The sequence below is a fragment of the Trachemys scripta genome, chromosome 5 (genome assembly GCF_013100865.1).
Source record: "Trachemys scripta elegans isolate TJP31775 chromosome 5, CAS_Tse_1.0, whole genome shotgun sequence".
NCBI classification, from domain to species: domain Eukaryota; kingdom Metazoa; phylum Chordata; order Testudines; family Emydidae; genus Trachemys; species Trachemys scripta.
The window spans coordinates 62,214,688-62,229,168 of NC_048302.1; the positions used below are offsets into that span (position 1 = coordinate 62,214,688).

Sequence of the window (14,481 nt, forward strand, 5' to 3'; positions counted from 1 at the left end):
TAAACAGAGCCGAAGAGTCGGGGAGGAGCAGAGCCGCCGCGGCCGGAGGCTCTGCTCCTCCCGTGACTCTTCGGCTCTGTTTAAGAGCCGAGCTGCCCCAGCGCTACCGGCTTCGGGCAGCCCCCATACCTCTGGACCCTGCGCCGCCGGAGCCCGGGAGGGGAAGTGCCCGGCCGGCGGCTGGGGTCCGGAGGCAAGGGGGCTGCCTGAAGCCCATAGCGCTCAGGCAGCTCGGCTCTTAAACAGAGCCGAAGAGTCAGGGGAGGAGCAGAGCCGCTGCGGGAGGGGAAGTGCCTGGCCGGCATTTTCCCGGACATGTTCGGCTTTTTGGCAATTCCCTCCGGACGGGGGTTTGAGTGCCGAAAAGCCGGACATGTCCGGGAAAAAGAGGACGTATGGTAACCCTAAGCGGCAGGGGAGAGGCAACTCTTTTCTCCAAGAGCATTCGGAGAACCCCCAACTTGAACATGAAAAGCTTCAACAGCAGCTTTTTGATTTGTCTGAAAAACCCAGTACTTTATTGAACTCAGTAGATATCTACCTTAGCAGAAAGAGTTAGAAGAATCTGGGATTGAACCATGACATGTAAAAAAACAAAACATACGGGACAAACTCTTAGCGCCGCCCCCCCCATTTTGTTATAGCTCACTATTTAAGAACTGTTAATAGTGTTTAAGTGGCAGCTCTGTGTGTGTGTGTGTGCGCCATAGTTGTCATCCTAAGGTGACATTTGCAGCATACTAAGAGGGTGTTATGCACATGACTAGGCCAGTTTAGGTGTAAAAGTTTTGTTTGCTGGAAAATTGAGAGTAGGCACTCTTGTACTTCCAGTATATGTATGTGTGAGGATGAGGGGTTCTAGTAATTGTAGCGCATTCCCTCTGGGCTGTTTTTTCACCTGTTTTAACTTGATTGCACATTAAATCGAGTGAGTTAACCTACACCTTTGCAAATGCTAATCTAGATACTGCATAGACATTTGTTCCAAGACACACAAGCTTGTCTTCACCAGAAGAAAAAAGTGTATTTTAAACCCATATTAAGCTACCACATGTTAAAATCCGAGTGAAAGCAAAGCTGTTGAAATTCTACCCTAAACTTCAACAGCCTTGTTTTCACTAGGATTTTAACATGTGGCATCTTAATATTGGTTAAAATATTTTTTCCCTAGTGACAACAAAGTAAGGATTAGCATTTACAAAGGTATTAGCTAACTCAAGTTAATGGGCAATCAGTTAACTAGGTTGAAAAATAGAAACCATACCCCTACTTTGGAAATAATACATTTAGCGCAACAGAAGGTGGTTTGGAATTTGTGGTTCCTTACCTCCCCCAGATCTTGATGGAAAAGAAAATAAGCTTGTACTCCATTTTTATGCCATAAATTGAAATAAAAAGAATAACTGTCATGTGGGAAGATTCATTCTTGCTCCTCTATTGATAGTTGACCTTACCCTTGCAAAGAAAGGAGTATGTTTTGTCTTTTGCAATAGAGCATTGAATTTCTTAAAAGGAAGCATTTTGATTTACTGTAGCAAGGACAAAAAATTCAGCTAGGACAACAGTTTCACATCCTGCCACAGGCAGGAATGGAAACCAGTATTGCTTTGCAATTTTTGCACATACAGTAGAGAGGGTAGCTTTTCTTTGGTATGAGCTGTTGAGGTCAGGGCACACATCAGCCCAATAATAGTATATTTATGGCATATCTTTGCCCAGTTCTGTAGGATGGCAATTCCTGCACCTTATGCACTGTCTTGTGTCAGGACTCTTTAACACAGTTTAGTTAAACTCAGGCATGTTTCTCAGTCAGGGCCGGCTCCAGGCACCAGCCACACAAGCATGTGCTGGGGGCGGCACCTGGTAAGGGGTGGCAGGGGCCAGTGCGGTGCTCGGAGGGGGGTTCCGGCGGCGCAGCGCTCGGCAGGGGGTATTCGGCAGTGGCGCCCCGGTGCTTGGAGGCGGGGGTTCGGCGGCGCTTGGCGGGGGCTGTTCGGCGGCGCTCCGCGGGGGGGGGGGGTCGGGGGGGGGGGGTGGCGCTGGGGGGTCGGAGACTGTTACGGCGGGGCGGCACTTTGTTTTTTGCTGCTTGGGGCGGCAAAAAAGTTAGAGCCGGCCCTGTTCTCAGTGGACACTTTTATATTGTTTTAATCTTGGCTTTTTTGTTTAATGTATACCGCTAAGCTGGTAGAAGCCAGATATAGGACTTGTTCACACTGCAGAGCCTTTGCCTTTATAGCTGCAGAACCCCCCTAGAGTAGACACAGCATAAGCTGGCAGAAAGAATTCTTATGCTGACACAGCTGTGTCACCTTGCCAAATGACATTAGCTAAGGTGACATAAACGCTCTTCTGTAGGTATAGTTGCATCTACACGGGGGTTTTGCTATCGTAAGTACTGATTTTTGTGCTGTCTTTTCTTACACTCCTAGCAGAGATAGTTATGCTAGAAAAACTTTGTAGTATAGAGCTAGCCTTAAACTGATACAAGAGGTGTTGATACACACACACTTAAACTGATATAACTGAATGGATATAAAATCATACCTTTAGTTATCAGTGCAACTTTGTGTGTAGACCAGTCCTCAATCTCTCCCACCTATTACTTGATCTAAAGTAGTATGTAAACAATTAAATGTTCTTTTAAATTCAAAATTACTTTTGTTTCTGGGGTCTTGACTGAAATTATTTTAACTGTTGCCAAAACATGGGGATAGGGGTTGGAGTTGGGACTTGAATCATTATAGTCAACTCAGGTGAAGTTTGCAATCTTGCCGCAGTCATTCAGACATGCCCTGAGAATAAAATCCCAGAACCAAGGTGAGAAGATATCTGATGCCTTGTCAGTGCCTTTGTTCAGTAAGTCTTGGTTCTGGCAGAATACTGAAATAGCTATGTAAACTGTGATTTTATTTCGAGTGGGAACAAAAGCAACGCTGACTCTTCTTGCTAACTATATACATGCACTTCTAATTGGAAAACTGATGGAGAACCGTGTGTCTGGGGGGAGCAAGGGAGAGTATTTATCTCTGAACTTTTTGAAGGATATAGATGGCTCAGTCTGCCACCTTGTGGTAATTTGAGTGGTGTTTATTTTATGGTTTTGAAAACTAATAGAGAAAACCGACTGTTAACTGCACACTTTTTTTTTTTGTATTGGCTGTAGATTAATTTGTAGAACAATTTTCAGAAATATGACTTGTTCATTGGGAACAGTTGTGTAAAACACAAGGTAGCTGAGTTCAGTAGCTGCTTAACATCAGTAAGATAAGGATTTTGCACAATTGTTCTGGTCAGATGTTCATAAATGTATGATGTATTTGCATAATATATTTTTGAAGGACAAAATAAAGCAGTTTTACTGAGAATTATAGTCCTTAATATTTTGGCAGTTATGTATGAAATATCAAAATTGAAAGGTTTTGATAGCTATCGTTTACATTTATTTATAAAATGACTTCTGTAAGTTCAGTCTAATTCAGAGTTTGTGGAGCTCCTGTGCCTTTCTGAATACATAATGTTAAATTTCAGAGTAGCAGCCGTGTTAGTCTGTATCCTCAAAAAGAACAGGAGTACTTGTGGCACCTTGGAGACTAACAAATTTATTAGAGCATAAGCTTTCGTGCATCCGAAGAAGTGGGTTGTAGCCCACGAAAGCTTATGCTCTAATAAATTTGTTAGTCTCTAAGGTGCCACAGGTACTCCTGTTCATAATATTAAAAAGACTGCTATACAAATATTTGAAAAGGAGTTTTTAAACACATCTCATTGATAAAAAGATGAGTTAATGGACACTGACATGGAAGTATTTGAAGTTTTTACTTCCCTCTATCCTCTGGACCACAGAAATTGGAACTCTAGCTTTTTCTGAGCTAAGTGGAAAACTTTCTGAGGTAACTGCTGGCTCTCACAATGCTCTTAGCCTGTTGCCTCCTGGTCAAACAAGAAAATGGACTGAATTTCTGGGCTGGTCTACACTGTGGGGGGGATTGACCTAAGATACGCAACTTGAACTACGAGAATAGTGTAGCTGAAGTAGACGTATCTTAGATCGATTTAAAATCACTTCGCACCCTCGCGGCACGGATCAACGGCCACCGCTCCCCCGTCAATTTTGCTTCCGCCTCTCGCAGAGCTGGAGTTCAGCAGCTGACGGGAGAGTGATCGGGGATCGATTTATCGCATCTACACTACACGCGATAAATCGATCCCCGATAGAGCAATTGCTACCTGCCGATCCAGGGGGTAGTGTAAACGTACCCTCAAGAGACAAGTTGGGTGAGGTAATATCTTTTTCTTGGACCAGCTTCTGCTGGTGGAAGGGACAAATTTTTGAGCTTCACAGAGTTGCTCTTCAGGTCTGGGAACCAGACTGAGTTACACACCAGTTGGACAAAGTGTTTGTTAAATGTAAAGTTATTGCAGGTGAGGATGAAATGGATGAGTTGGTGATATGGTTAGGGTCGATTTCTGAGTGTTGTACGTTATCTTGTAGATTTTTGAGGCAGGCAGTGATGCAGGCCTAGTGAAGAATGGTGGTGTGCAGGGAGATGACCTCCATGGTGGCAAGCATGATGTTTTGGGGGAGGCTGTTGATGTAGAGTTTCTGGATGAAGTTTGTAGAGTCTTGGAGGAAGCTGGCCTTTTCCAAGGTATGTCTACGCTACGAAATTAGGTCGAATTTATAGAAGTCAGTTGTTTAGAAATCATTTTTATAAGGTCGATTGTGTGTCTCCACACACAAAATGCTCTAAGTTGCATTAAGTTGGCGGACTGTGTTCACAGTACCGAGGCTAGCGTTGTCTTCCGGAGAGTTGCACTGTGGTAGCTATCCCACAGTTCCCGCAGTCTCTGCCGCCCATTGGAATTCTGGGTTGAGGTCCCAATGCCTGATGGGGCAAAAACAGTGTCGTGGGTGATTCTGGGTACATGTCGTCAGGCCCCACCCTTCCTCCCTCCCTGCCGTGAAAGCAACGGCAGATAATCGTTTCGCGCCTTTTTTCAGCCCAGACACCATAGCACTGGGATCATGGAGCCCGTTCAGATCACCGCGGCAATTATGAGCACTTTAAACACCATGCGCATTATCCTGGAGTATATGCAGGATCAGAACCTGCCAAGGCAAAACCAGACGAGGAGGTGACGGCAGCACGGCGACGAGAGTGATGAGGAAATAAACATGGACATAGACCTCTCACAAAGTACAGACCCCAGCAGTGTGCAAATCATGGTGTTAATGGGGCAGGTTAATGCCGTGGAACGCCGATTCTGGGCCAGGGAAACAAGCACAGACTGGTGGGACCGCATTGTATTGAAGGTGTGGGATGATTCCCAGTGGCTGTGAAACTTTTGCATGCGTAAGGGCACATTCATGGAACTTTGTGACTTGCTTTCCCCTGCCCTGAAGCGCAAGAATACCAAGATGAGCAGCCCTCACAATTGAGAAGCGAATGGCTATAGCCCTGTGGAAGCTTGCAACGCCAGACAGCTACCGGTCTGTTGGGAATCAATTTGGAGTGGGTAAATCTACTGTGGGGGCTATTGTGATCCAATTAGCCAATGCAATCAAAGAGCTGCTGGTATCAAGGGTAGTGACTCTGGGAAACGTGCAGGTCATAGTGGATGGCTTTGCTGCAATGGGATTCCCTAACTGTGGTGGGGCAATAGACAGAACCCATATCCCTATCTTGGCACCAGAGCACCAAGCCAGCAAGTACATAAACCGCAAGGGGTACTTTTCAATGCTGCTGCAAGAACTGGTGGATCACAAGGCACGTTTCACTAACATCAACGTGGGATGGCCGGGAAAGGTACATGATGCTTGTCTTCAGGAACTCTGGTCTGTTTCAAAAGCTGCAGGAAGGGACTTTCTTCCCAGACCAGAAAATAACTACTGGGGATGTTGAAATGCCTATAGTTATCCTTGGGACCCAGCCTACCCCTTAATGCCATGGCTCATGAAGCCGTACACAGGCAGCCTGGACAGTAGTCAGGACCTGTTCAACTATAGGCTGAGCAAGTGTAGAATGTGCATTTGGACGTTTAAAAGCGCGCTGGCGCAGTTTACTGTCTCGGATAGACCTCAGCGAAACCAATATTCCCATTGTTATTACTGCTTGCTGTGCGCTCCACAATATCTGTGAAAGTAAGGGGGAGACATTTATGGCGGGGTGGGAGGTTGAGGCTAATTGCATGGTCCCTGATTATGTGCAGCAGACACCAGGGCGGTTAGAAGAGCACAACAGGGCACGATGTGCATCAGAGAAGCTTTGAAAATGAGTTTTGTGACTAGCCAGGCTACAGTGTGAAACTTCTATTTGTTTCTTCTTGATGACCCCCCCGGTTCACTCTACTTCACTGTAAGCTAACCACACTCCCCTCCCCGCTTCAATTACCGCTTGCAGAGGCAATAAAGTCATTGTTACTTCACATTCATACATTCTTTATTAATTTATCACACAAATAAGGGGATAATTGCCAAGGTAGCCCGGGAGGGGTGAAGGAGGAGGGAAGCGCTGGGTGGGGGAGGAGATAAGGACAAGGACACACTGCACTTTAAAACTTATTGAAGGCCAGTTCTGTTTCTTGGGCAATCCTCTAGGGTGGAGTGGCTGGGTGGCCGGAGGCCCCCCCACCGTGTTCTTGGGCATCTGGGGGAGGCAATGGAACTTGGGGAGGAGGACTGTTGGTTACACAGGGGCTGTAGCGGTGGTGTGTGGTCCTGCTGCCTTTCCTGCAGCTCAACCATACGCTGGAGCATATCAGTTTGATGCTCCAGTAGCCGGAGCATCAACTCTTGCCTTCTGTCAGCATGCTGACGCCACTTATCCTCTTCAGTCTACCACTTGCTCTCTTCAGTCTGCAATTCAGTCCGCCATCTCTTCTCGTGTTCATATTGTGCTTTTCTGCACTCTGACATTGTCTGCCTCCACACAGTCTGCTGTGCTCTGTCAGCATGGGAGGACATCTGGAGCTCTGAGAACATGTCATCCTGAGTGCGTCTTTTTTGCCTTCTAATCTTCACTAGTCTCTGCGAAGGAGAAACATTTGCAGCTGGTGGAGGAGAAGGGAGAGGTGGTAGTTAAAAAGACACATTTTAGAGAACAATGGGTACACTCTTTCACGTTAAATCTTGCTATTCACATTAGACAGCACGTGCGCTTTTGTTACAAGGTCGCATTTTTCCTCTTATATTGAGGGCCTGCTAGTTTGGTGCAAGAGATCACTCACGCAGTGCCAGGCAACAGAATTCGGCTTGCAGGCAGCCATGGTAAGCCACAGTCTTTTGGCTTTTTTTAAATTTTCATAACATATGTGAATGGTTTCAAACAGCAGCGCTCTCGTTTCCCATACCAAGCGGCTGTTGGGTTGGCCATTTAAAATGGGTTTGCAATTTAAAAGGAGGGGTTGCGGTTTCTGGGTTAATGTGCAGCACAAACCGAACTAACCCTCCCTTCCCCTCTCCCCCACACTCAATTCTATGGGATGATCACTTCACCCCTCCCCCCACCGCGTGGCTAACAGCGGGGAACATTTCCGTTCAGCAGAGCAGGAATGGGCACCTCTGAACATCCCCTTAATAAAATCACCCTATTTCAACCAGGTTACTGTGAATGATATCACTCTCCTGAGGATAACAAAGAGAGATAAGGAATGGATATTGTCTGCATGCCAGCAAACACCGGGACCATACGCTGCCATGCTTCATTATGCAATGATTTCTAGACTACGTGCTACTGGCCTGGTGTGGTAAAGTGTCCTACCATGGAGGACGGAATAAGGCAGCCCTCCCCAGAAACCTTTTGCAAAGGCTTTGGGAGTACATCAAGGAGAGCTTTCTGGAGATATCCCTGGAGGATTTCTGCTTCATCCCCATACAGATTAACAGACTTTTTCAGTAGCTGTACTGGCCGCGAATGCCGGGGCGAATTAATCATTAAACACGCTTGCTTTTAAACCATGTGTAATATTTACAAAGGTACACTCACCAGAGGTGCCTTGTGTGCCCTCAGGGTCTGAGAGCACGCCTTGGGTGAGTTCGGGGGTTACTGGTTCCAGGTCCAGGGTGAAAAACGTATCCTGGCTGTTGCGAAACTGGTTTCTCCGCTTCCTTGCTGTGAGCTATTGAAGACAGCAAGGATGAAGACATCTTCAATGTCTTCATCGTCATCTTCCTTATCCCCAAAACCCGCTTCCGTGTTTCGTGATTCTCCATTGATGGAGTCAAAGCACAGGGTTGAGGTAATGGTGGCTGCATCCCCTAGCATGGCATGCAGCTCAGCGTAGAAGCGGCATGTCTGCGGCTCTTCCCCGGAGCTTCCGTTTGCCTCTCTGGTTTTGTGGTAGGCTTGCCTTAGCTCCTTAATTTTCACGCGGCATTGCTGAGCATCCCTGTTATGGCCTCTGTCCTTCATGCCCTTTGAGACTTTTTCTAAAGTTTTGGCATTTCGTTTACTGCAGTGGAGTTCAGCTAGCACTGATTGGTCTCCCCATAGGACGAACAGATCCTGTACCTCCCGTTTGGTCCATGCTGGAGCTCTTTTGCGATCCTGGGATTCCATCATGGTTACCTGTACTGATGAGCTCTGCGTGTCCACTTGTGCTCTCCACCACGCTGGGCAAACAGGAAATTCAAAATTTTGCGGGCCTTTTCCTGTCTACCTGGCCAGTGCATCTGAGTTGAGAGTGCTGTCCAGAGCGGTCAAAATGGAGAACTCTGGGATAGCTTCCGGAGGCCAATACTGTCGAATTGCATCCACACTACCCCAAATCCGACCGGGAAAGGCCGGTTTCAGCGCTAATCCCCTCGTCAGAGGTGGATTAAAGAAATCGTTTTAAAGAGCCCTTTAAGTCAAAAAAAAGTTGTGTGGATGGGTCCAGGCTTAAATCGAGGTAATGCTGCTAAATTCGACCTAAAATCATAGTGTAGACCAGGCCCAAGTATTCCTTCAGTAAGAGTGCTGTGTCAGGTATGGTGGGTCTGCCTGGGTTTCCTTGTTTGGGTGTCTTGGGAAGCATGTAGAAGTTGTGGGGGATGAGGTTGTAGAGTTTCTCTGGGAGGAGTTTGGGGAAGGATTTGATGGTATCCTTAAATTACTGGGTGAACTGTGGTGTGGGGTTGTATTTGAGTTCTTTTATAATCGGTGCAAAAACAATGAAGAGTCTGGTGGCACCTTAAAGACTAACAGATTTATTTGGGCACAAGCTTTCATGGGTAAAAAACCCACTTCTTCAGATGCATGGAGTCAGAGTGTTTGCTGGCCTTCATGACGCAGTCATCACAGTTAAGGACTGCAATGGCACTCCCTTTGTCTGCTGACTTGATTGCTATCTGGTGATTGAATTTCAGGGACTGGTTAGTTATCCTCTTGTTGATGAGAGATTGTGGTGGATGTAATGTTCGATGAGGATTTTACAGTTAATTTTTTTCCTGAATTTTTAAAGTTATAACTGCGTTTTTCTCCTGTTAGTACTGCAGGGATCCAAACCACACACAAGTGTACAGTGTCTATATTGGTAACAGATAGAAATGTATTCAGCCTCATGTCTGTCTCCACTGAATCATTCCACAAATTGTAGCATTCTATGGGCTTAACAGAACTTGACAAGTTAAGGGAGGATATTGTGAAAAGCTTTTGCTTTCTTACTTGATTTTCTTTGTGAATGCCAGGGGGAGCTATTTCCTATTAGCAGCTTTGTTCTCTTGAAAGACACTCCTTTCAAAATAGGTAACAGCAGTGTTGCAAGGAATTGGTCATGCGATGGTGTTAAATCAAGCATCAGCTGAAATTCGTGTTCAGTAGTTCGTTTTGTTTTCATAGGATTCTGCTGTTTGGAGGTACTGGCTATTTCATTCCTGCTTGTTTTTCACAAGCCAAAATGTAGACAATTTTAACCCCCCCGATTGTGGGCTGTCTCCACATTTTCTCGTTTTTCTCTTATTTCCCCAGCCGGCACCCATCATTGTGGTGCTATATAAATATGGCTTCTGCACCATCAAGTATAAATTTGTGAAGCAAAAATTCCCCCCTTCCCCCACCAATTAATGAGAAATTAGAAGGATTGAGCACTAAGTCCGTCCCTTTACTTGTAAAGTGAGAAAATTTACTGTTGAAATTGCAAAGACAAATCTTTGGAACTCCCCCTTCATGCTATATATTTCTCAAGTTTAGGTTCACACTTAAATGTAAATGTTTTTCAATTTATTCTTTCAATAATCTATCAACCTGCATTTTTTTTCTTTGGCTATGCCTTGCTGACCTTTTCAGCATCTTTGGACCCTTGTTGTTTTTGTGTAAATCTTACTATGCTCCAAGTATCTTCAGAATGTGGTAGGCAATGGTGCTCTAAATATAAATTTACTTTTTAAAATTGCTGTCTCATTGTAGTTGTCTTTTCTTCTTTTGGAAAGGAACTACCATCCAGTAAGTGTTAACAATTCTGATTTTTGATTTGGTAAATACCTAAGTAAAATTCCGCTTTTAAAAAGTCATCCACCTTTTAAAATAGGATTCTTGGAATATCTCTGAATTGTGTGGAGAGATTTCTGTTCCAGTCTCAATTTATTATGACACATCTTGTCAGCACATCATTTTAATGTTAGCTTCTGCTAGGAGCTTGTGGGGGTTGGGGGAGAAGATGAAGTTGGTGGGAAACATCCATTCTCATTCTCATGGACCTCTCAGCAGCATTTGACCATGAGGTACTGCTGATCCCAATTAAGAGAGGTGGCAGTGGTCCGGATGAATGTGCCAAACTGCTCTGAGTCCCACCCAAAGAGCAATAGTGGGAAACTGGACCTGTAGCACTAGATTCTTCACTTGTGGAATTTCACAAGGATCAGTAGCTCTCTAGTCCTATTCAACATCTGCGTGCAGCCACTAAGTGAACTGATAAGATGAGGTGGACTCAAGTGCCAGCAGGATATAGATGAGAGACAGCTCTACTTATCTTTCAGCACATATTATCATACTGCTACCACAAAGATGTTCCATTGCTTAGATGAGATCCTGCTTATAGATGGAGAACAACTGGTGGAAGCTCAACCAAAGCAGAGATTATGCTGGGGGCAGAAGAAACCCCTCCAGTTGACCCGAGAATCTATCCCATCCTGGTGGATGATGACCTGGCCTCAGTTATACACTTTCATCAACTCCCATCTGGACTATAGCAATGCAGTACACTTGGCATGAAGCCATCAGCCTGAAGAAAACTCCAGCTGCTACAGAATGCCGCAGCACATCTCAGCAACATTGGCTACTGTGAGTGCATCAATCCTGTTCTGTCTCTGCAGTGGCTTTCCGTAGAATATTGAGTCAAGTTTAAGGTCCCAGCATTTTATCTTAAAATTGATCAGTGACCTGAGCACAGCATATCTAAAAGATGACCTAAACCTCTGGGATGAAGACTCTGGTAAACAGCCTCTGCTCCTTAGGCACAATGGAATTGGTTACCATAAGGGGAAAAGTTAGTCTTTTGCAGGAGACAGACCTTTCTCAGGGCTGTCCAAGACAGGAACAAGTCCCACAGGAACTAAGGACCATCGAAAACCTTGCATCTTATACTCCAAGTGCAAGGCATATTTCTCCAACCTTGCATTCTCAAAAAATATATAGCAGCATGTACATTAATTAAAAAAAAAAAACACAAAAACCCCAAAACCAAACCAAAAACCCTGTCACCAAACACTACACTGTATGCACAATTTTTCCCTTGAAGAGAAGATGAGAGAGAATATGAACCACATGCAATAAATGGTAGTCATGTTGTTTAATGCAGTTTTGGAGGGCACTTGGATTCAACAGCGATGAGGGTGGCATAAGAATCCATATAGAGTAGAAGGTTGAAGAGCAAGTCCTAGGAGCTAGTAAATACTGTTGGAGTTCCGTGGCTTACTCATGTATCTCATTGGGTTTCTTCAGCCTGTTATCTCTTCCTTTTCTTAATGATTTTTCTCAGTAGGAATACCCAGGTTAGTACTAATTTAGCTACAGGGGATCATCCTTTTTTGTCCAGTGTCTCAAACATTGAGTGTAATTACTGTTCTACTTTCTTTGATGCACAATTATGGTTTAAACAAATGTGATTGTAATACTTGTAAAAACGCAGAAGCATACTAGTACTTATCTTTTCACCTCATATCTAAAAATATATTAGAGAAAATTCCACCTGTCTGACATCTAAGACTTGAATACATTTTTAAGTTTTTCACCAAGATAATATACATGGCATTAATTCCATATGTTTCTGTAGAAAACTGTAATGCTTCTCCACGTTGCAACCCACTAAAAACAACAACAAAAACTTCCCCATGTCCACACATTACATATTGATGACTTATCTGTTTAATATAGCCTTTTGCAATGGGCTAGCTGGAAATGTGATTTTGATGTTGACTGATTCTCAGCTGTTTACTTTAGAGAAGAAATCTTATTTTTGCACTTCCTTTCTATAGTTGAAGCTATGTCTGCCACAACCTCAAGTGGCAAGCTTCTGTTATGCTGATACTTCAGAAGCATAATAAATGTTTTCTATCTGCTTGCAGGATTTGGAGATAGTATATTCTTATTTACATGGAATGGAAGCCTTGTCTAATCTGAGGGAACACCAACTCAGGTATGGTATTTTAACACGAATATTATGCTACTTACGTGCTAAAGAGGCATCTGTTAGTGGTGAATTAGAAAATATTTTTTTACCCAGATATCATGGTGATAAATATCTTAATACTTGTAATAATACTTGATTTCTTTTATCTTATAAACTTGGCAGTAATAATGCAGATTTTTAATTTACTACTTATCAGCACGATCAGCTGTAAATATAGAGTTTTTAAAACCAGAGTAACAAACTTTTGTAGAAAATTGGTTGCTAGATTTTTTTTCACCACTTATGTATTTTAGTTAAAAATAAATAAATTCAGTTTATATGAAATATTAGTGAATAATTTTAGATTAAATACTACCAGAAATTTTAACTTGTATTAGAGGCAGAGCTGGCAGTGCCAACTATAGCTAAGGTTGTCTAATGCTTTCTATTTTAAGACTGTTCTCAATTGGCTGTAACTTTACCAAACTTTAAACTGTTTAAGATGAAATTTTCCATGCCGGGTATCTGGCTCAGGTTGAATTTTTTTGGACTGCTTCAGCCAAAATGGTTAAACTGCTTCTGAGAAGCTTTTCCCTAATGTTACACTCCTACAGCTATTTTAGGAAGCTGTAGCGCCTCCATGTTTTTGAGAAGGGATTTGAAATTGCATGAGGATTGCCCTGTTTTCAGAGAGGTACAATTTGCTGTCCCATGAAAATCTACCCAAATTTGGCTGACTTAAGTCTCTGAAAATTGTTGTTTGTATATGATGAGTACTGGTTTGTTAGAGAATGTCAGCAAAGTTCTGTGAACATTGTCTCCACTGAGTATGCTCCACCTGAACAGAACTCTGTGCTAACTACACTGAGTGAGCTCCAACCTGTGTCTCGACAGAGCTTTTCATGCAGTTGGTTCTGACTGAGGAGGGCCTTTTTACTTCTGGCGCAATTCTATGTCCTCCTCCTCCCCCCCCCAAAAAAATCTGCGAAAAATATTGTAAAATTCTGCAAATGTTAGTTGTCAAAATAACACTACATAATCAGGCCAGTTTCAATTATTTTGGTAATTTATTTCAAAATACCTGTTAGCAAGTATGTATGTAACAATACAGAGAGACACACAAAAATTCCCCCAGGAATAGAAAGTTAAGGAAACCCCTATGACAAGTCAGTTCCTGTTCTCACCTCCCCGCCCCCCGAGCCCAGCCAGGGTGCCAGACACCCACAACTTCTCCTCTCCACAGCCCAGCTCTGGCCTCCCTTTGCCCAGATACCTGCACCCCCTCCCCCCAGAGCCCAGACATCCACTTCCCCCCCGACCTCTGAGTCCAGGGATCCAGAGGGAGAAACAGCCTAATGATCAGTCCCAGACTTGCATGGAGTTTTCCCGCACGCCGCGGTTTCCTTCTGTCAGAGCATGCGGGGAATCGCAGCTGCTGGGAGCCCTCTAGCTCTCTCATGCTCCCCATGGCGGTGTCTTCTATGTGCGAGCTGGGCTCTGCTGTGTCCAGTGGCCCCTAGTGGCAGCCAGCAGCACTGCAGCCCATTTCTGTGGGGGAAAGGATATTCTGCACACACAACATTAATTTCTGCAAAATTCTGCATTGTGCAGTGGCACAGAATTCCCCCAGGAGTACCTCTTTGATGCTGAAACTGAGAACAGGGAGACTCCTGTGCTGTTAGTGTTCCTCATGCTGGAACACAGGCAGTTTGGAGGAGGAGGAAAGGAAGCAGCCCTATTTGAATGCAGAAGGGTGAGGAGCAAAGAGGACAAGCAAGAAGGAGACAAGAGCATGGGGGGAAAGCGTAGAGGCTTGGTGGTTGGACCAGGAGCAAGGGCGGAGTCAACGATAGAATAAAAGGTTCAACACAGGCAACTTGGAAGAGGATAGAA

At 44.3% G+C, this 14,481-nt stretch overlaps 1 protein-coding gene and 1 long non-coding RNA gene across 7 annotated transcripts in view; one reads left to right on the forward strand and one right to left on the reverse strand.

The window, feature by feature from the left end:
- Window positions 1–1,455, reverse strand: part of LOC117878486 — a 3,145-nt gene extending 1,690 nt beyond the window's left edge. The window contains exon 1 of the long non-coding RNA XR_004645987.1: window positions 1,328–1,455. This is a non-coding gene — a long non-coding RNA (uncharacterized LOC117878486). The remainder of the gene's footprint in view (window positions 1–1,327) is intronic.
- RAPGEF2 (Rap guanine nucleotide exchange factor 2) overlaps window positions 1–14,481 on the forward strand; it is a 320,476-nt gene that overhangs the window by 94,629 nt on the left and 211,366 nt on the right. For all 6 annotated transcript variants that reach the window (XM_034772696.1, XM_034772690.1, XM_034772694.1 and 3 more), the window contains exon 2: window positions 12,545–12,615. In XM_034772696.1, coding sequence (XP_034628587.1) covers window positions 12,545–12,615 — 71 coding nt within the window. The remainder of the gene's footprint in view (window positions 1–12,544; window positions 12,616–14,481) is intronic.